The 22,072-nt window shown below is 36.0% G+C and overlaps 1 protein-coding gene across 5 annotated transcripts in view; it reads left to right on the forward strand.

Moving 5' to 3' along the window:
- The window catches only part of SLC26A7 (solute carrier family 26 member 7), a 198,697-nt gene that overhangs the window by 126,863 nt on the left and 49,762 nt on the right, over window positions 1-22,072 (forward strand). For 4 of the 5 annotated variants that reach the window (XM_061171383.1, XM_061171386.1, XM_061171384.1 and 1 more), the window contains 5 exons: window positions 790-872; window positions 3,520-3,667; window positions 5,693-5,806; window positions 13,805-13,882; window positions 15,064-15,159. In XM_061171383.1, the coding sequence (XP_061027366.1) occupies window positions 790-872; window positions 3,520-3,667; window positions 5,693-5,806; window positions 13,805-13,882; window positions 15,064-15,159 (519 nt within the window). The remainder of the gene's footprint in view (window positions 1-789; window positions 873-3,519; window positions 3,668-5,692; window positions 5,807-13,804; window positions 13,883-15,063; window positions 15,160-22,072) is intronic. The other variant, XM_061171387.1, reaches the window with a different exon arrangement.

Here is a 22,072-nt window from a genome sequence, read left to right on the forward strand (position 1 = left end):
CTATTAAATTATCAGAAGAATGAAAAAAGAATGTGAAAATGGATGGAAAACATTAAGGTGGCATGGCTGGTAAAAACAAATGCTGAACAGAATTCTGAACATACATTTTAAAGGTGATCATGGATACTTTCAGAGAACACTTGGTTTCACTTATTATATATCATTATATCATATAACAGAGAGTCATGTACCTGAGACTCCAGGGAGGTAATTTCAAAAGTATCAAGTTTGACACATTATTAACTAGGATATTTTACTTCAAGAAATAGCAAAACTCAAAATTCAAAATTATTCAAGGAGACTGTAAATCATCATTGATTACTAACCTACATTAGGAATATTGATGCAACATCTTGAACTCTTAGGTGGTTGCTGCAATGGAGGGAAAACGTTCTGTGTTATAAAGCATCCCTTCATATTACAAGAGACAAGTATTTAGGTTGGATTGTGGTATCTGTACATACACAAGCATGCACACATGCACACACACGCTCCTATAGTCTGTGTTCTGCTCCCCTTCAGAATCAGACACAATTGGGAAGGATATAAGAAAAGTTGTATTATTGTAATACCATTAAATTTTTGAGACTGCAAATTAAGTGCTGTCAAATCCCAGAGGGATTTTTTGATTTTTAAAATTCTTCTTAGTCTTTAAAAATCTGTGCAACTGCTATATTACTCGAGAAAATCATGGGGCACATGAACAATGTTTACTTTTAAAAATAGTTTTAAGATGTTTGAGAAGTCAGGAATAATTTTCTTTTTCTTTTTTCAAATGGAACCACACAGATTATTGCTGCATCATTTACTTGTTATTGTACCAATATGGAAAACACATATGGATTAGAAGTAGTTGGTCATATTCCAAAAGGGTAATGTAATCTTTTTTTTTTTTCTTTCTTTCTTTCTTTCTTTCTTTCTTTCTTTCTTTCTTTCTTTCTTTCTTTCTTTCTTTCTTTCTTTCTTTCTTTCTTTCTTTCTTTCTTTCTTTCTTTCTTTCTTTCTCTTTCTTTTCTTTCTTTCTTTCATTTGTTTTTTGATGGAGGAAGCAACTGGGGGTAGGTGGGTATGAATTTCATTTCTTTCAAAGGCTCTCTATGGGACAAAATTCCAATTAATTTCTATTTTACAATGATAGAAACAAACAGTTCACAATAAAGAAAAAAATAACTTCTTAGACTGCTTATCTCTTACTTGGGAAGTTGATAACTATTTTATACAGCATTGCTTCAGGTAAAAGATTTGGAAATTACATGAATATTATTTGAAAAAGAAAGCAAGGCATTGAATTTCCAAATTAGAGTCATGCTCTAGGATATAATCTTCCTTATTCCACTCACATATTCCTATGACTATTTTTATTTCACTTAAAACATAGTAAAAATACACAAGCATCATCTGAAATAGCAAACCTATAGACATGAGTGGTGTACAATTGTGAAAGAGAGGGTGGAAGTGGAGACGAGGGCATGTTCCCCACCTGTCTTAAAGCCTTCCTCAGGACACTAAGAGGAAGATTAACAAGAAGAAGAGGTGTTCACCCTAAAAAGACAAAATTTTGTTCCAAATATAGCCTGAAAGAAAATAAAGTCATCTTAGGGGAGAAAGGGGATGTCTCTTTTAATGGGCTGTACTATACACAAATATTTATAAATTTGGGACGAAGTTAGAGTCGCTGAGTCCTCTATATTTTTATTTTCCAGTCCCAAAGTTTGGTTTCTAACTACATTAAAATGGAAGGACAGTAGAAAAATTCTCAGAGATTAAAAAGATAATTTAAAAAATCCTGTCTTTAGCCTTTATGCTAAAGATATAGGCTAATAGTGATTATTGGAATCAACTTGTGTTTTCTAAAGGGTTCTCTACTTTTCACCTTCAAATTTAGTTTATTGTTTTTTTCTCTAGGTTAGTTTATCATTATTAATAATTAGGCAAGCTCAATTTTTTATGAAACAAAAGTTCTTATAGTTTGAAATGGTAGCACTTTTATGTATCATATATCTTAGGGCTTGTAATGGTACAAATCAATTTGACTTGGGGATAAACTTGAGGGAGTGGTTAAAAAAAAATCATGCCTCTCCTCCATCCAGTCTAATTCTTCTTTATTTTGAGTAACCTTTCCAGACCCATCTTCTTAAAGAATCATAGAAAAAACATGGCATTGATAAGAAATGGAGCTGAGGTTGAATTCATTTTGTGATTTAGATACATTTCTCAAAATGTTTTCTCCTCTATACATTGCATTAGTGGTACTTGGTCTGGAGATTGTGGGGAGAATTAAATAAAACTGCTAATATGAAAGTGCTGAGCATTCAATTTACATGCTCAGTATTAAATCAGCATGAATTATTTTCCCTTTTTCTTCTACTTTTGCCCCAGAGGGTTTTTTTTTAAAGAGGGGAAGTAAGTGTCACAGAGCATCATCAGGGATAAATAAACAATGATACTGGGCTCAAGTGGTTTTCAAAAAGACAATAAGACAATGACTGTGTATTAGTTGGAAGAAATATTTAAACAGTTATTTAAAACTGAGAAACAGCTAACTGTGATCCTGTATTTTGCAACAGAGTGTAGCTGGACACTTTATAGATATTTTTCTTAACATGTGATACATAGAGTCAAAAAACAAAATTCAACTGAGTACATTTAGAGGTCTTATTGACTTTGTTCAACAATTTCTTAATTGAACAGCAACCCATCTAGCAAATCAAAAGGAACCCTGAAGAGCTGTACAAAATGAAAGGCTTTTATAGTCAGAAGGGGAAGGGCAGGAAAAGGATGTTTCTAGCAAAGAGTGGATTGTTTCAGGCAAGGTCACTTTCCTATGTGGGACAGAAGGGCAAATTACCTTGCTAATGCTGACCAGGTAATTCTAGATTGACTGGCTAAGGTTACATTCCTGGGAGAGGCTGAAACTGCAGTTAAATTAGGTATTAATTCTTGGTTTGCTTACATGGGGCTTAGCACAAGTGACTCCATTGTGGGCCTGTTGTCTCTTTTTTAACAATAGTTAAGTGTACTGTGAAAGAATCATGTTAAAAAACATAATTAAGATTATAAACTCAACGGAAAATTTAAGGATTAGCTCAGGAATCGTAGCTCACAGTAAACTATTGTTTGCATACAGCACTGCAGTATTCAAGGCAGGAAATACAGTTTCTAATGCCAGCCAAATAAAAGTTTAGGAAGATTCAATGAAAGAATGCTCCAGATTTGCTTTTGTTCTGATACAGGAAATTTTTGTTTAGTCAAATTTTCTGTGCTATAACCTGAATTCTCTGTGAGTGAATGCCAGTTAGATACACGGAGCTGTCCTTGTGGTGTTCTTTGTGATTTTGGTTTTCTGCTAAATAATGTTGAAAACAAAAGGCTTCTAAGGGCAAGGTTGCTTGGTTTTCTCAGGGATATTTCATGTATTCTATGTAAACTTCAGAGTCATTGCCATAGCTGAATTCACTGCAAGTTGTTACAGAAATAACATGAAAGTTGATGAGTTCAATATGGTCTTTCTTTCAACAGAATTCCTCCACCTAGAGCTCCCCCAATGAACATCCTCTCTGCAGTAATCACTGAAGCTTTTGGAGTGGCACTTGTAGGCTATGTGGCCTCACTGGCTCTTGCTCAAGGATCTGCCAAAAAATTCAAATATTCAGTTGATGACAACCAGGTGGAGTATGCCCCAACCCCTCTCCACACCTCTCCATAGCTATTGTATCACTGTACAGTGTACTCTCAGATCCTGAAAATGTTGAACTTATGAAAAATACAACTTTCCTATGTGTATAACACAAATGGGTAGAAGAAAACAAAAGAAAATAAGTCATTCATAGAAAGGTGAAAATCTGACTTTCTTGGATTGGTTATAGTACACTCTGTTTTTTAGAGAGGGGCATCTTGATGATTTGGTTTTAGGAGAGAATCTAAATATATTTATCATTGCATGCTGACTTAAAAATTTTGGATTTCAAAATACAAAAAACACTAATATTACTCTTCTTAGTAAAAAACTAAAGGTTACAAGGGTCTATTCTTAGAATACCAAAGGATGAAGAGTTTACTGAGCATGTTTCTGAATCTACCTCTGCTAGTGTCTTGTCTCAAGCCCTGTGGCCCTACATTTCTGCACAGGTCTGCAGAGATAGCTATGGAATAGTGGTTAGAATGCCAAAGTACCTATATCTAAATCTCACTCCGAAATTGTTTCTGTGTCCCAGTTTTGTCATCTGTAAAAAAGCAGATTTATTCATTCAACAGATGTGTATTGAACCCTACTATTTACCAGGTACTGGTCTAGGAACAAGGGATACAATGGTACATAATGCAGACCATGTCTTTCCTCATCTCAAAACCTCCCAGTGGTTTCCCATAGTACTCAGATTAAAAGCCTATTACCGAGGCTTACAAGGCCATACCTGACCTTGTCACCATCCCTTTTCCTCTATGATCTCATATTTCTTTCATAGTTCTAGCCACACTTACTGCCTTGTTTTTCCTTGAGTTCACTAGTCATGTTTCTAGCTCAGGACATTTGTACTTGCTGTCCCCATTTCCAGGAATTTTGTACCATCAGGTAGCTACATGCCTCCTTTATTCAAATGTTCCCTTCTCAGGGAGTCCTTCCTTGGTAAGCTAAAATCCTAAATTCCAAAATTTTCCACTCCTTTCTCTGCTTTACTTTCCATACTCATCTTGTTTATTGTCAGCATTCTCTCACTAGAACTCCAGTCTGTGAGGCCAGGGATTTTTGTCTGTATTATTTACTGGCAACAGCAGAAGCAGAAAAACATTAGGAGGCTTTTGCAATAATCTAAATGACACTTGATGACTTGGACCAGGATGTAGCAGTGAAGGAGATGAGAAAGGGACAAATTCTGCATTGGATGTGGACACCATCTGGGAAAAGGGGTAGTCAAGACTGTCTCTAAAGCTTTTGGCTCAAGCAACTGGAGCTTGAGACAGGGAAGGATGTGGGAGAACCAGGGTGGGAATATATAGAGCATAGCCGGATTAGGTAAGTTTGAGATACCTGTTAACCATCCAAATGAAAACACTGAGTGGCAGGTTGGCTATGTCAGTCTGAAGTTCAGAAGAGTGGTCTAGGCTGGAGATATAAATTTGGGAGCTGTCAATGTGTATTTGGGTAGCTAAGATTAGAGAGGGAAGTGGTCCAATATTTGTGATTGGTTAGATGAGAAGAAACAACAAAGGAGACTGAGAAGTGGTGGCCAGGGAGGTAGGAGAAAACCAGGAGGGTGAGAGGTCCTAGAAGGAGCCTTTACGGAGGAGGAAGTGAGCGACTGTGTCAAATGCTAATCTTAGGCCAGGTAGGGTAGAAATTAACCATTGGATTTAGCACTGTGGAGGTCATTGGTGGAGTAGTGGGAACAAAACCTTGATTCTAATGACCTGAAAGAGGAGAAATTGACAACAGATACAATAAATACCTTGTACTTCCCTATAAGGTTGTTATTGTTATAAGGATTAAACAATGAAGTGCTTAGAACAGTTTCTGGCTCATTGTAAGCACTCAATAAATGTTAGCTATTCTTAAAATAATGGTTAAATTATGACCAGTGGAGAGAACAGAAATAGAATACAGAATAAGTCTCATTCCATGACAAGTTTTACCTGTGGTCTCTAAAAGTTGATTGTGATTAGGAAATGATATATCCTCCTATTATCATTCCTGTAGGAATTTTTGGCCCATGGCCTCAGCAATGTGATTCCTTCATTTTTCTTCTGCATACCAAGTGCTGCTGCCATGGGAAGGACCGCTGTCCTATATAGCACGGGAGCAAAGACACAGGTAACATTATTTTCAGCAGGGACAAAAGAACTGATGGGTCTTTACTCTCCTTGGAGAGTGGGAAGAATGAGCTTCTCTCTAAAGTCCTGAGAATATTTTTACTTCTTCAATTTCTTAAAACTAGTATCAAGGAATTCTATCTCTTCTCTTTCTTAGGAAAGATCCTTGAGGAGCTGAATGATTCAATGAGCAGACAAAAAAATCCTGTATTAATGGCAGCTTTATTGTTGTCAATCTTTGAACAAATGCTCCCTCTAGCGGTGTCTCTGATTGTACTTTTTGTTAATCTAACCAGTCAATTTGAAATTTTAAAATTTTTGTTCACTTCCTTTAAATAAAATGAAAACAACTGTATGAAAAATCAGTCCTTGACAATGACATTCCTGTCTATAGAGATGTACATGTATGTAAATGAATAATACGATGTCTGTGCACATTTTGATTTTAAGAAACAATTATGTATTTTTAGGAACTCAAATCAATTTGACATTTGAGAACCTGCTATATACTAGTTATTATGCTTGGTACTGGTAAGATGTCGATGGTAGTAATAAAGATGTTTCTGTGATGATGATGATGGTGGTGGTGTTGGTGGAAGCATATATCGAGTTATATGCATGTCATACATTTTATATAAATGAACTCATTTAATCTTTTAGGTACCTCTATGAAGGAGGTGTAATTATTATGCTAGGTTTCCACATGAGAAAGTTGAGGAAAAGAGTGTTAAACTGACTTATCCAAGTCACAGAGCTTGTAAGTGGCAGAGCTGGGATTTGAACCCAGATAGATCTACTCCAAATCTTGCATTCTTAACTACTGTTCTATACAAGAAAATTCATGTATATTTTAATTTAATAAATTAATATTAACAGCTAACCATTATAAAACAATTCACATTTATTTTAAATTGGAGTTGAATGAGAATTTATAAAACATTTTACGTGATAATTTAAACATTTATTAGGAGTTTACCTTATATTAAGTCCTTTTTGGGGGTTGTAGAAGAGTAAATTTGAAAAGGATATGGTTCTTGACGTTGGGGGCAAGTGGCCAGAGAAAGATGGGTAAATGAACATTAAAATATTGCATAAAATTAACTAATAAAATTTGATGAATGTACCATGGAGCAGAGGGGAAGCAGCAACAAATTCTGAATCTGTAATAATTTGACATATTATTGCCACAACTCATCATCAAAGATGTGTAATTCTCATTCAACATTGTTTTACATGACAATTTGATTGATTTTTACACAGTTCGTGATTTAAAGCATAAGTTCATCATGTGTATTGGCATAAACATTTTTGCAAACTCTCAGATACTTTTAACCTAAATTTGAATGTTTAATACATAGTGTACTCAAGTATCATTCCTTACTCTGGAGACTCTTCTATCTATAAAATTGTAGGATTCTATAGTGGTTTCCACCTATTTTCTTACAAGGATGAGTGTGTTAGATTTCCTCTCATCATTTCTGCATGGTATTCTATTCATCAGACTTCAGAAGAAACAAAAGGTACCTAACAAAACACTAGTTCAGGGAAACAAAGTTTGGCAGCACAGTATTTTCATGCTGTTCTGCTTGTTGAGATTGTTGCTAATCTGCTCAACAATTCCCATTAAATTGTACAGAGAAGGAATCTGATTTAATGTGCATACCCAAATCGAGGATGCTTTCCCATGGTAGTCATTTTGGCATTACAACTATTAAGTTTACGTGGAGATAACTGACATGATTTGAAGAAGGCACTGGGCAAGCCAAGTCTTAAAAGTTTTGTTCTAAATAGGCTGTGAAACCAGTTTTCTATGTGACAAGACTTCACAAAGAAATCCCTTAAATAGCTCTGTCTCTCATAGGTACTAGACTTATACCCAGTAAGTTAATCTAGAAGAATTAAAACCCTTCAACTTTTAGGCTAATAATAGCCAATCAAAGTAGCAGTGGGAACCACCTTGCATTTGTCAATTATTTCACCAACTGACTCTTTCTTGTTCAGAAACACTATTAGTATTTCTGTAGAAAGATATCTTTTAAAATACAAATATGATCTTGTTACTTCCTCCTAGAGCCCATAAAAGGTTTTACATAGGTCTTAGAATTCAGACCTTTATGTTACCAAAACTGAGTGCTTCCCCCTACAGCCTCATCTTGAACTCTTCTCCACCTCAATCTCAGCTCACCAGTCACAGCTCCTCCTTCCTCGTGGGCTCCAGTGTCTGTTCCTTTTGTCTCTGTGGCTGCCTCCTCTAAGTTAACTCCTCCCATTCTTCAGATCTCACTGACACTTTTGGGTCAACTGTGTTCTTTTCTTCAGAGACCTTAGCTCTGTTGGACTTTAAGTGTTCATCAGTGTGATTATATGATTGATGTCTGCCTTCTGCTCTTGACTTCAGCTCCTAGACAGCCCATGCCTGCTTTGGTTCACCATATCCTCAGTGTCCAGCCCAACACTTAGCACATAGTAGGTGTTCAATAACTATGTGTGGAAAGAATTAATGAAAAATGAAAGTATCTGATAATTATAAAACTAGTCAATTTTGCTGATATTTTTACCAAGTCCAAGATTGCTCTGCTCACCGCACGACAGGCCAATAAATTGGGAGACGAGGTGTTGAGGCAAGGAATAGCGACTTTATTCAGAAAGATGGGTGTCTGAGAAGATGGCAGACTAATGGAAATATTCAATTTCTCAGATCCTCCTCTTGGTCTGGAATTTGACCAGTATTTGGGAGACATTTCATGACCAAATTTTGTCCCACAGCACTGGGAGGCTCATCCCAGATCAGGCAAAAATTCTTGTTGATATGCCACTCCAGGTGCTAATTTCTGGATTAAGACCTGTTGATAATTAAAGATTCTCTGAATCCTCTGTCTTTCTAATCTATTATGATCCAAGAAATGTTTTCCCTTATTGCTTCTTCCCATACTTAGAATCATACTATTACAATTATTCTATAAGAGTCATAAATGTGATCTATTTCCTCAGGATGTTTAGCCATCATCAATTTTGTTGGAGCCTGATTGCACACTGTAAGAGACAACAATCTTATAAAATAGACAGGATATAAGTAATGTAGGTAGTAACATTGACAAAGTCATAGTGCAGCAGGAAGACACAAAGCATAAACAATTTGGAAACAAAGAATGAACAAAAACAATGCTTAGTATAACTGGTTGTAATCCAGTTACAATAAACCATCAAGTCCACAGGAGAGCCAGCTGGAGAAGCCAAATTCAGGCAGGATCAGGTAGAGAGAAAAAGATAAATGTTTCATCTTTGTTTACAAGGGTATACTTTATCAAATTGTTGTAGGTCATAATATAAGAGAAAAGGTTTTTCTGGAAAACAAAGGTTAAGGCTAGTATATTTCCCAAAGTCATATAGTTATAAATCATATTCATCAGTTCATTCAGTCGCATGTAATTAATTCCTGTTGATCTGGATGAAGTAATCAGTTCATCCAGATTTGTCATTTGTTACCCAGTCTAGTGGTATTATCTAAAGGCTATCAGAAACATATTTGTTAAAAAATGTTCCTTTTTATGAGCCTTCTTGAAGATGTGGCAGTTTTGCAAATCATCACCTAAGCTGCCTATGAATGACAAAAGTCTTAAAAAGGCAAGGTTGAAGATCTGATTAGAATTCTTCTTGGCAAAGAAGCGTATCCAAGTTGTTGTGACATACAGCATTTTAAGATAACAACTAAAACTATAGCATTATACGAGGACATATGCAAATTTCAGAAACTTTGTATAATTTTTAGAAAATCTATTTTAATAACATTTATTCATACCATATAATCTGAGGAGGCTTATTGCTCATTTGACAATGCTTTCCATGTAATTTAGCATACCAACCAATTCTAGTCAGTTTTATATATATATATATATATATTTTCCCCCCCCCTGAGGTGCTTTAAGGTCACAGTTCCCTAGCCCCCCAAAAAGGAAGAAAATCCCAACCAACGCTTCGCCGCAGGCAAAACCAATGCAGTAGGGAAGGATACCCTGCTGTTGTCACACACGAGTCCTGTTATGAAATCAGTCTCTCAGGGTCACAGTTCCTCAGCCACAAAAATGGAAGATTCCGAACCAATACCTCATCAGTCCAAAAAGGAAGAACCCCAACCAATGCCCCATCGGAGATAAAGCTGAATGAATGACCAAGGCTAGTTCAAAAGGGAAAATCCCAACCAACGCTCCACCACAGGTGAAACCTATACAATAAGGAAGGCTCTCTGGGGCCCTCTGAAGCATCCCAAAGCTAGCTGAAGTCAAAAGAACTTTAATTAGAATTTGATAGGAAATTCATCCAAAATATCAAAAAGTTTTTTCTTAAAAAGCATTTGGTCAGATAGAATATTTAAGAACAAATACAGCTCAGTTAACGGCAAGATAGTTCACACAATATGTTATCGAAAGCAGCATTCTAAGTAAACTTGTTCTCTTAGCAGAGAGGAGCCAAGTCTGGTCCTGCACCAGTCTACTTTTAATAACAAAATCCATTTACCCAATTAAGTTTAATATAATCTCAGTCTGACCATGCATAAAACTCCTTTTTACTCAAAACATATGTCCCACTTTCCTATTATATAGTGAAAGATTTTATTGTTTTTAGTAGCTTTAATTACATATTTAAATTAGACTCCCCAACTCTTAAAAACCTTAATTTTTAGTGAAAACCAAGTGGCAAGTAATAGTTACCAAAATCTGGAGACACTATTTTAGATAATTTTCAGAACGTAATTATTCCTATAGCATTTACCTGAAAGCTCTTATCTCATTTACATTTAAAGTTTCATCCTATCAAGTTATTTTCCTTGCAACAGATGTAATAAGGTCTTATTTGATTCCTAGGTACAATAAAGTATTATGCTAAATATTAATGACTCTAAAGACATGTCTATATTAATTAGATCAACAAGCTTAAGCCACCTTCAATACCAGATATCAGTTTAATGTTGCATATTTTCTAGATCACATGAACCCAAAATTCCTTCTGACCAGTTTTATATTCCTGAGTATTTATATAGATGCTTAATTATTTTTAAAGAGCAAAACTAAACAGACAAAGCACACAAAGAAACATACACACACACACACTCACAAAAGTGAAAAAAACAAAAAAGGAAGAGAGCAAACAAACCAATAAACAAACCCACAAATGAAAAGAAACACTAAAAACTAAATTAAGATAAACATAAAACCAAAAATAAGTCAAACACAGAAATTAAACCCCAAATCCACAGTTGCCCCCAAAGTCCACAATCTCAATTTTGGGAACACTTGTTGTCTATTCAGAAATTCCACAGATGCAGGGTTTACCAAGCCAATTGTGGGGATGTAATCTGCTGCTCCTGAGGCTGCACAGAGAGATTTCCCTTTCTCTTCTTTTGTCACGCAGCTCCTGCAGTTCAGCCTTGGTTTTGGCCCTGCCTCTGCATGTAGGCTACCCTCAGGTGTCTCTTCCCCACCCAGACAAGACAAGGTTATAGCAGCGGCTAATTAGGGCTCTCTTGCTCACTCAGGCCGAGGAGAGGGAGGGGTACGCTAGTCACAAGTGTGATGTGGGGAATGCCTGCGGTGGCAGAGGCCGGTGTAAAGTTGCAACAGCCTGAGGTGTGCTGTGTGTTCTCCCAGGGAAGTTGGCCCTGGATCATGGGACCCTGGCAGTGGTGTGCTGACAGGCTCCCAGGAAGGTGTGGGTAGTGACCTGCACTTGCACACAGGCCTCTTGGTGGCAGCGGCAGCAGCAGTAGCAGTCCGTGCCCGCCTTTGGGTCCGAGATGATAACCGTGGCTTGGCACCCATCTCTCGAGCTCACTTAGGCGGTGCTCTGATGTCTGTGGGCACACAGAGCAGGAAGCCCCTCTCCTTGAGCACCCCAAAACAATGGTCTCTTGCCTCTCCAGCAGGTCCAGACTTTTTTCCAGTCTCGCTCCTGGCTAGCTGTGGTGTACTAGCCCCTTTCAGGCTGTCTTCATGCAGTCAACACCAGTCCTCTCCCTGGGGTCTGACCTGCAAAGCCCAAGCCTCAGCCCCAGCCCCCACCTACTGGTTGGCACCGATCCTCTGTGTGGGAATCTCTCCACTTTGCCCTCCACACCCTGTTGCGCTCTCCTCTGACACTCTGAAGCTCCCCCTCCCCCACCAGTGAAGGGGCTTCCTAGTGTGTGGAAACTTTTCCTGCTTCACAGCTTCCTCCCAAAGGTGCAGGTCCCATCCTGAGTCCTTTGTCTCTCTTTTTTTTTTTTTTCTTTTTTCTTTTGCCCTACCCAGGTAAGTGGGGATATTCTTGCCTTTTTGGAAGTTTGAGGTCTTCTGCCAGCGTTCAGTAGGTGTTCTATAGGAGTTGTTCCACATGTAGATGTATTTTTGATGTATTTGTGGGGAGGAAGGTGATCTCCACATCTTAATCCTCCACCATCTTTGAAAGTCCTCCTCATGCCATTGTCTTTTGATATGAAGTGCACCTTAGTGGTTGGTGTCTTTTTCCTTCCACATAAACATGGATATACTGAGTCACACGGGTATCTGAATGAATCCTGTAATCTGCCTTCTGACAACTAGCTCTCTCCAGTCTAGTGGAGTTACAGGCATAATATTTTGTTATTTAAAAATTATTATCATGTAAAATCACCAGTTACTCCTAAATAATCAGTTTAGTGACAGTTTTGTGTACTATAACTTCTTTTATGGACAATCCTTAGTTCTCTAATGACTTATTTCCCACAGAAGGACTTTTCCCCCTTTATATGCTGGGGAGTGCTGTAGATGAGCTCCACTAAATACGGAAGGAACTTGTATCAAGCTTCTTTCATTTAGTTTAATGGTTTTGAATTTCATCCATGCTGTTGCATGTATCAATAGTCTGTTCTTTTTTATTGTTGAGTAGTATTCTATTGTATGGATGTCCCAAAATGTATCTATTCACCAATTGGTGGACAATTCAGTTATTTACAGTTTTTGGTATTTATGAATAAAACTGCTATAAATATTTACATGTAAGTATTTTCATAGGTGTATGTTTTCATTTCTCTTAGGTAGTTCTGGGTCATACATAACTCCATAAGAAGCTGCCAAACTGTTTTTGAAGTGGCTGTACCATATTGAATTACCACTAGTAGTGTCTGAGAACTCTAGTTGCTCTGAGTCTTTGCCAGACCTTGCTATTGATTATTTGTTTATATATTTATTTTTAGCCACTCTAATAGGCTTTATTTCCTTTGATTTCTCCATAAAGATATTTTAGATATCTTTCTGGTCCTGTGAAAGCCCTCTCTTCTCTTGTAAGGCTGACAGTTTGGCTAAATGTTTCTATTAAGACATGAGCATTTGCTTATGTGAAATTTGTTCTCCATTAAGTGGAGCATAGCTAGGAGTGAGCTGTTTTGAATTACCTTTTGTCAGTAAGTTGAGTTGGTTAGAACACAATACTAATGACTTTTCAGGATTAATAAAATTAAGTCTGTTTCACTGCAGAGACTGCTCCCTTAATCCCATATAACTGTTTCATATTAACAAAGGACTCCAACGAAGAGAGTAAAGGCTTCTGTGGAAATTTGTCATCAGCACAGAAAAACCCTAAGCTGCATATTCAGTTATTACCCAAACAACTAGGAAATGAGAAGGGGGGCCAGGCTGAACAACTATAGGCTAAAGGACTTTTAGCAGAAATGTCATTTTCACTATTAAACAAACAAACAAAAAAGCCATGCTGTGATGTGTGATAAAAGTTGATGGTATCTTATTTCTTTGTTTAGAATTGCTTTTTTGTCATTGCTGACTTAATTTGATTGCACCAGTTTGTCAGCTGTCACATTTGGGTTCCTTCAGCTACAAAATATAGATGACAGTCTGTTTAATTTAACAATCATGTGCCAACATTTTGTTTCTTCTTATCAAGAAGAACAAAGAATTATCTTTTTCCCCCTATAAGTTTGGAATAATAAGAAAGTTCAAGCTTTCTTTTTTGACTGTCTTTTATTTTACAGGTGGCTTGTCTAATATCTTGCATTTTCATCCTGATAGTCATCTATGCAATAGGACCCTTGCTTTACTGGCTGCCCATGGTAAGTAGTGCTTTTTATTATTTACTTTTTAACTTTATTTTTAATGAGAATCATTATATTTTAAAAATTTCTTTGAAGAACAACCTCAGTGATCCTAAATCTGAAACCTTATGTGACATAACTAATGGTTGAATGGAGGAAAGGTAGAAAAAGCCCACATTTGATGGGGAAGGTATGGGAGGGTACCATGGCTGTTTTCTAATTCTTAGGCTTTTGTATAAAAATGACATCATGGAATTAGATTTATTCTGTATTCATTTGGAAGATGGAACTAGGCAATCTCTGTTATAAGAAGTACATGCCACTCTTTTTTTCTTTTTTTTTGGCTGTGCCATGTGGCATGCTGGACCTTAGTTTACTGACCAGGGATTGAACCCACACCCCCTGCAGTGGAAGCACAGAGTCTTAACCACTGGACCACCAGGGAAGTCTGTTATAAAAAGTAGACTTTGGAAGAATTTTATAAAATTTGTACTCTTAGAAAATGCATGCTGGGCAAGAGAGTAGGCAACAAAATTCATCTTGCCACCCTTGATGCGTGGTTATACAAAGTGACTCAGAATATTAGTACACGTGCTTACCTTGCTTTTCAGAAGCCTGGGGCACTAAAGTGATGTGAGTAAGATCCTGGTCTTCAGAGATCCAGAGACAGTGTCAGTCCTTTCTTGTTCTAATTCTTCATTCATGTAATAAGAATAAATCACTTTCATGAGAGGATCTCCCAATAACCAAGTTCACTTTTCAAGAGAGTTATAAATATATTCACGTGAAACCAGAAAATTGATACTCAAGACAATTATAAAGAAATACATGATATAAATATTTAATTTTTGCAACAAACAGATTTCAAACAAATGGCAGTGAATAATTATTATAAAGTTAAGAGGACATTCAGCCTTATAACATTCACCCTTATAATTCATTACTTTTCTTTTTCTTTCTTCCTTTTTTTTAGAATGCCATAACATGTACCCTGTGATTTTCTAGAATTGCTATTATATTCCTAAAGTACAATAATAGGTTAGTTTGAAACAAAATGAATATTACTTCAGTCTTCTAAATGGTTATTGCTTTTCTTTAGTAAGTACTTCAAAGACAAAGACATAAAAATACCATGATTCTTTAAAATTTAGATTAAAATCTTTATCTTGCATCTTCATCAACTTATTTCTTATTTGTAGTGTGTTCTTGCAAGTATTATTGTCGTGGGACTGAAGGGAATGTTAATACAGTTTCGGGATTTAAAAAAATATTGGAATGTGGATAAAATTGATTGGGTAAGTAGAAATTTGATCTAAAATTGCTATCTTTGGCTTAAACACATGTTACAAAATAAGCTTTAATAGTTCCATTTGCAAAAAATAGTTTTAGCCATTTGAGACTTACATTTTACAAGCTATCTTTTTTCAAACTCAATAAAAATATTAAAATGTAAAATGTCTTTATAAGAAACAGAAATGGAATTCTGTCAAATTTTGATTGATGTGTTTAAGAACTTTTAAAGAAATGCTAGCTAACTTGAGTGGTTTGGGGATTCCCAGTTTCCATTATGAATTGATTCTGGAAGTGAAGTTCATCAAAGAATAGCTAGTAGAAATATGACTATTTATAATATATATGAAAAGCCAGCATTAATTGCTAAGAAATGTATGCTGCATTAATATAGGGTAAACATATTAATAGTGACCATATTCATTCTAAATACAAAGAGTCTCATGAATTGTTTTTTAAATGGGTTACATTGAGAGGAGCATTATGTTAATAGGATATTGCTAGGAACAGATTAAATTATATTGAACAATGATAAAATATGAATTTTACTAACATAAATGTTTAATATACTTGTTCTAGAGAAATGTATCTATGCAAGAACATCCAAAATTCTCTCTCTCTCCTATATGGGTGAATTATTTCATGAGTAGCTTCTGTTTAGCTCTATTATGGAATTCACCATATTGAAATGCAATTATTTATGTATTCTCCCTCCTTCAGAGCCTTTGCTCTGAGAGACTTTGGGGGATTACTTATGCTGGCATGTACTTTAATAATACTCCACTTAAAAGGGGTCATGTACCACAATGTTCATTGCAGCACTATTTACAATAGCCAGGACATGGAAGCAACCTAAATGTCCATCGACAAATGAATGGATAAAGAAGATGTGGCACATATATACAATGGAATATTACTCAGCCATAAAAAGAAATGAAATGGAGGTATTTGTAGTGAGGTGGATGGACCTAGAGTCTGTCATACAGAGTGAAGTAAGTCAGAAAGAGAAAAACAAATACCGTATGATAACACATATATATGGAATCTAAAAAAAAAAAAAAGAAAAAAAGGTTTTGATGAACCTAGGGGCAGGACAGGAATAAAGACGCAGACATAGAGAATGGACTTGAGGACACGGGGAGGGGGAAGGGTAAGCTGGAACGAAGTGAGAGAGTGCCATGGACATATATACACTACCAAATGTAAAATAGATAGTTAGTGGGAAGCAGCTGCATAACACAGGGAGATCAGCTCGGTGCTTCGTGACCACCTAGAGGGGTGGGATAGGGAGGGTGGGAGGGAGACACAAAAGGGAGGGGATATGGGGAGATAGATGTATACATATAGCTGATTCACTTTGTTATACAGCAGAAACTAACACAACATTGTAAAGCAATTATACTCCAATAAAGATGTTAAAAAAAGATAATATTCCTCTTAAGTCTCAATATTACTGAGCTTCTACCAAGGTACAATAGTGGGTGCCATGTGGAATTCAGAGATGAATAAAGAAGTACTTACCCTCTTTAGACACTAATATTTGTGCAGGATGCAGGCACAGAAACAGTAACTATTATATGAAGCAAGATACAACATAACCTGGAAGCAAAAGAAAAAACTTAGTACTGGAGAAAAATAGAGGCTGGAACATTTAATTTGGACTGGGTTAATACAGAAGACTTACAGCAGAGCTGAAATATGAACTGAGACTTGAAGGAACAGTATTTTGTAGGCAGTCCAAGAGACCAAAATTAACTAGGCTAATGGAGGATAATGACTTTTTTAAGGTGATATATGTGAGGTGGCACATGGAAACAGAAAAATGAGATGTAAACTTATTTAACAAGCTATTGATAACCCCATGATAAAGGTATTTCTAAGGGACTCATTAATCACGTAAGGGGGAGCACATTACCATAATGGAAGGGGAGAGGTGTCAAGGAAGGCTTTTTCCAGGAAATGATGGATAGAACATATAGTATGAAGGTGAAAGTAGTAACAGATGGGGTTGGAAAAGTTAAGAAAGGGTTGGACTGAGAGAGCCTGCTTATGTCCTGCAAAGATTAGACTTCATCATGAAGGCAGTGAGGCATCACTGAAAGGAGAAATAGGAATAAGATTTATGTATTAGAAAGGTCATGTGAGTAATTTGAGGAAGATGGATTGAACTGATGAAGTATGCAACAATTGGAAGCACTCCTTTAATAATTCAGGCAAATAAATGAGGAAGGCCTGGACCACAACTAACACTTGAGATTAAAGAGGAAGGAATAGAGTTGAAAAATACTAAAGAGGTTTCATTAGTTATCCCTCATCACCAATTCATCACATGAAGTGCATCAGTCTGGAGTGGCTCCTAAGTTTTCAGTTAGGAACATCACTGGAGGAAAATGATGTCATTCATTGAATTATAGAATATGGAAGCTTAAATGCATTTGGTGGTTACCTTTAGTCTTTAAAAAAATACAGTTTCACATTCCTGAGTTATTTATTTCAGTTCCTCCAGTTGTATTTCGTATGTTATCACAAAGCAGTTTTCCAAGAAGGGCTCATGTGTTTTATATTCCCAGAGCTACTTCATGGTGAAAACATGTTTTCTTTTTATACTAGAAGGAAGTTTTTGGCTGAGTCTAAAATGCTTTCCCCCAGGCTTTTTAAGCTTGAATTATCTTCAGACATTGAGGGATAAGGCAGAGAAATCACAGGTCAACATAATTTTTTATTATTTAATGTGAGCTTATTTTTCTAAGTGGATGCTCAGTGAGTTTCTTTCTTGCTCATAAAGTTTGGTAATGTTGTCAGAATATTTCTTGTGGTTGAACAGTTAGTATCAAATTTCTAAGAGAGTGACATATCCTTGTGATCTCGGAATCAAGAATTGCATACAAAATTTTTCTTCTAATATGTCTTTGAATATTTTTTTCAAATATATATGTTCTGTTCTCTTAATGAATTATGTATTTTTAATTTAATTTGTTTCTTAAAATCTGTACATTTTCCCATGATTATTTTGGGGTGTGCATGTGTGTGTTTGTGTGTGTGCATATGGCTTCTCTGGACTATTCACTGTATCTCTGATTGTGTATTTCCTGTTGTGATTATCCTATTTAGTAAATTTTAAATATGGCTTTTATCTCTGTAATATTTTTGTTTCCATCCAATTTCTTTCCCAGTTTTTCTTCTTTGACTCTTCATATCTATTTTTGAGGGTTTTTTCCTGAGATTTTATTGCCTAAACCTATCCGCTGTCTCTATTTTGTTACTTTATTTCTTTTTCCCGTTTTTATAAATAGCTTCCTTGATTATTCCTTTATGATTATGATGCATCTTTAGTGGACGTAGCTATTTGCTGAAAAATAATGTGGGGAGGGCAGGAGGTAGGAAGTGAGGTGGAGCATCCCACGACTCTGATTTAACTATGTCATCTGAAGATTTGTCCCTAGTTGAAATAAAGCCTCACAAATCACAGGCTCTCTGATGATCTGATACTAGCTGTCTCCTCTACCTTCTTCACCTTGTTTCATCTCTGTCAGTCTCCTTTGGTTAGGAAGCTAGGTTGTAAGTGATACAAATGGCATTTTATCTTACTGCTCTTCTTTATATAGTATCAAATAGATACCATACGGGTACCTTTCCTTCTTCTTTGGTGGTCCACTATTGCCCCTAGAACTTAAAGCTCTTATCAGAAGATTATTGTATAGAATTTTTTAAATTGTGACATTCATGGAGAAATCTATAATTGATTAAACTTTGAGGATAAATTTGTTGGCTTCCAGTGTCCTTGATATCTTACAAATTTTGCAAGTCTACATTGTATTTTATAGTTAGGAGTTGTGACCATGTTCTTGTTTCATCAAAGCTGGATTTTCCTCCATATATATTCATTTTTATATTGCTTTGGGTGGAGTTTAATAGAGGGGAGTAAAGTAAAAATGATTTTAATACACTATCTAAATCTGATATCCAAATCTATACTTAGAAAGGTTATTCTGGCAGCAGTATGGCAAATGGTTTACAATGTTGATAACAAAAGCAGATAGTTAAGTAGGAGGCTGTTAGAACAGTTTAAGGGAACAATAGCAAAGTATGAACTAGGACATTATCAGTGGATTGAGAAGAGGGTATAATTTGAGGTATTTTTTATTAATAATTGATAGGACTTGGAAATGATTGGACAAGTAGATGAAAAAGGAGAAATAGTAAAATATTATTCCAAGGTTTCTGATTGTAGTGTCTTGAAGAATATTAGTGTTATAACTGAAAGAGAACAGTAGAAGAAGACTTGGGGGGTGAAGTTAATGAGTTTGCATTTGGACACATTGAGTTTGAAGGTATTTGGTAGACTGTTTGAAACTGCTTTAATGGCTCATAATTTGTAATCTCCTACATAGAGGTAATAGTTGAAAACCTGGAGTAAGTAGGGAGTATGGTTTGTGAAGAAAATAATGTTGAGAAAGGTGACATGGATATAGCAGGTACATAATAATTAAATGTGATGTTGGGTTTAGCTTGACAATGGCCTCCTGTGGTTGAAGTGGACAGGTATCTCTAGTTGTTAAGGAATTCAACAGTGAGAGGCCATGGGTTATTGGAATATGACCTGGGCAAAGCATTTGTAGTGATAACATTGCACAGACTTTTGTGGATATATGCTAGATCACCCAGTAGACAGAATATGTCCAGATAACTCAATAGTTAGAATATACCTAAATATCACGAAGAAAAGTTACCAAAGATGTATGTATGTGTAAAGTAATTTGAAGGTTGAAAGTTTAAGAAAACATGTAAGTAGTCATCACAGATGAAAGGAGAAAGAAAATGTGGCACATATGTACAATGGAATATTACTCAGCCATAAAAAGAAACGAAATTGAGTTTTTTGTAGCGAGGTGGAGGGACCTAGAGTTTGTCATACAGAGTGAAGTAAGTCAGAAAGAGAAAAATAAATACCATATGCTAACACATATATATGGAATCTAAAAAAAAAAAAAAAAAGTTCTGAAGAACCTAGGGGCAGGATAGGAATAAAGACACAGATGTAGAGAATGGGCTTTAGGACACGGAGAGTGGGAAGGGTAAGCTGGGACGAAGTGAGAGAGTGCCATGGACATATATACACTACCAAATGTAAAATAGGTAGCTAGTGGGAAGCAGCTGCATAGCACAGGGAGATCAGCTCGGTGCTTTGTGACCACCTAGAGGGGTGGGATAGAGAGGGTGGGAGGGAGAGGCAAGAGGGAGGAGATATGGGGATATATGTATATGTATAGCTGATTCACTTTGTTATAAAGCAGAAACTAACACACCATTGTAAAGCAATTATACTCCAATAAAGATGTTAAAAAAAAAAGAAAAATTAGAAATTTTTATTTCTTTAAATTTTTTACAGTTTAATAATAATTCTACTTTGAGTTGTAAATCAAAACCCTCTTTGAGATAATGAGGAAATAGGGATCCAAAATGGAAGCCTTACTGATGGACTTAGAACAGAGTTTGAGTAACTGAACAGTAGAGATAGAATTAAGACCTACACAAATTTAATAATATGGATCAATCACCAAAACAGCATAACAGATGGAGCAGAGAAGTGAAGTGATTGAGTAGCTGCTGAACTGTGTTTTACACTGATACATTTTCTATAAAAGGAAGAGTTTATGTGTTCCCTACTTGAGGCCAACTTTGGAGTTATATTATGTTTAGGGGCTGTGAGTGCCAAATAGGGAGGAGATCAAGTAAGAATGCATAATGCAAAAAAATAGGGTTTCAAAAAAAAAAAAGTGTTTCAAGAACCCAATTCCTTATAGCTATGACAGCTAGGATTTGGATCTTTAATAGGAATTGTTACAGAAGTGTTGGGCCTTATTCTAACCAGTGGAACTATTTACTTGTCTATGTTACTAATTTCTATTTGATATTTTTTTCAAAGTTATAAATGTAGCCCTGGAAAATAACTAAGCATTATAAGCCCAGCTTACAATAGATGATATTGTGGGAGAGTAAATTCACTTTAAAAATAGAACCAGTTGGTACCAACATTTTTGGTCGCTCTGATGAATCATGGCCTCCAGGCTCTGTGTTTTTTTAAATGGCAGGGACCAGGATCCTCAGTTCCCCATGCTATATTGAATCATGGAGGTTGGCCAGGAGGAACAGGACTTATAAAGCTTTTGGTGAGGTCTTATTCTGCCACACCCAGGCAGGTTCAGTAAACATTAGGGCATGAGTGAGAAACAGAGCAATCATGGCAAGTTGAAGTAACAATCAAAAATTTGCAGCCTTATTTTGTACACAATCAAGTCTGGTGTAATAAGTTGGGAAGGAAAAAACACACTGTGTACAAATAGAAGATTCAAATGACTCTCCATTCACCTGAATAGAGGAAAAACATCTCAGTGTCTAACCTATTAGATGACAGGATGGTGTAATAATAAGTGTTAACAGCATTACATTTGTAGGTGATGGATCTTAACATGAGAAGGAATTTTACAGATAAAAATCTGTCCATTTGCTTCCAAGGGCTTAGCTTTTGAAAATAGCTCAACATTAAGAACCACTCAAGCTCAGTGTAGATAAATAATACAGACAAAGGAGAAGTAAAAAATTTCAAGTTAAAAAATACCTTTTAGAAACATTTGTTTCAAACTTGTCTGGATAAAAAAAAAACTACACCCCTCCAAGAATCTGTGCTGTTTTCAGATTATAGAGAAATTTATTTTTCATTGGCATATGGAATTGAATTATGTTGTTAAAAATGTTTTAAAATGGTAATACAGCTATTGGGACAGAAAGAAATCAACTTAGAATTACTTGCATAAAGTAATGCAGATAATTTGGGAGAAAAGAGAGAGTTTGAAAATTTTGTTGGTCTACTATTTGCTAAATGCAGAATTTTGTGTTTAGAAATTATAGCTTTCTGGA

This window comes from Eubalaena glacialis, chromosome 17 (assembly GCF_028564815.1).
Source record: "Eubalaena glacialis isolate mEubGla1 chromosome 17, mEubGla1.1.hap2.+ XY, whole genome shotgun sequence".
Lineage (NCBI taxonomy): Eukaryota > Metazoa > Chordata > Mammalia > Artiodactyla > Balaenidae > Eubalaena > Eubalaena glacialis.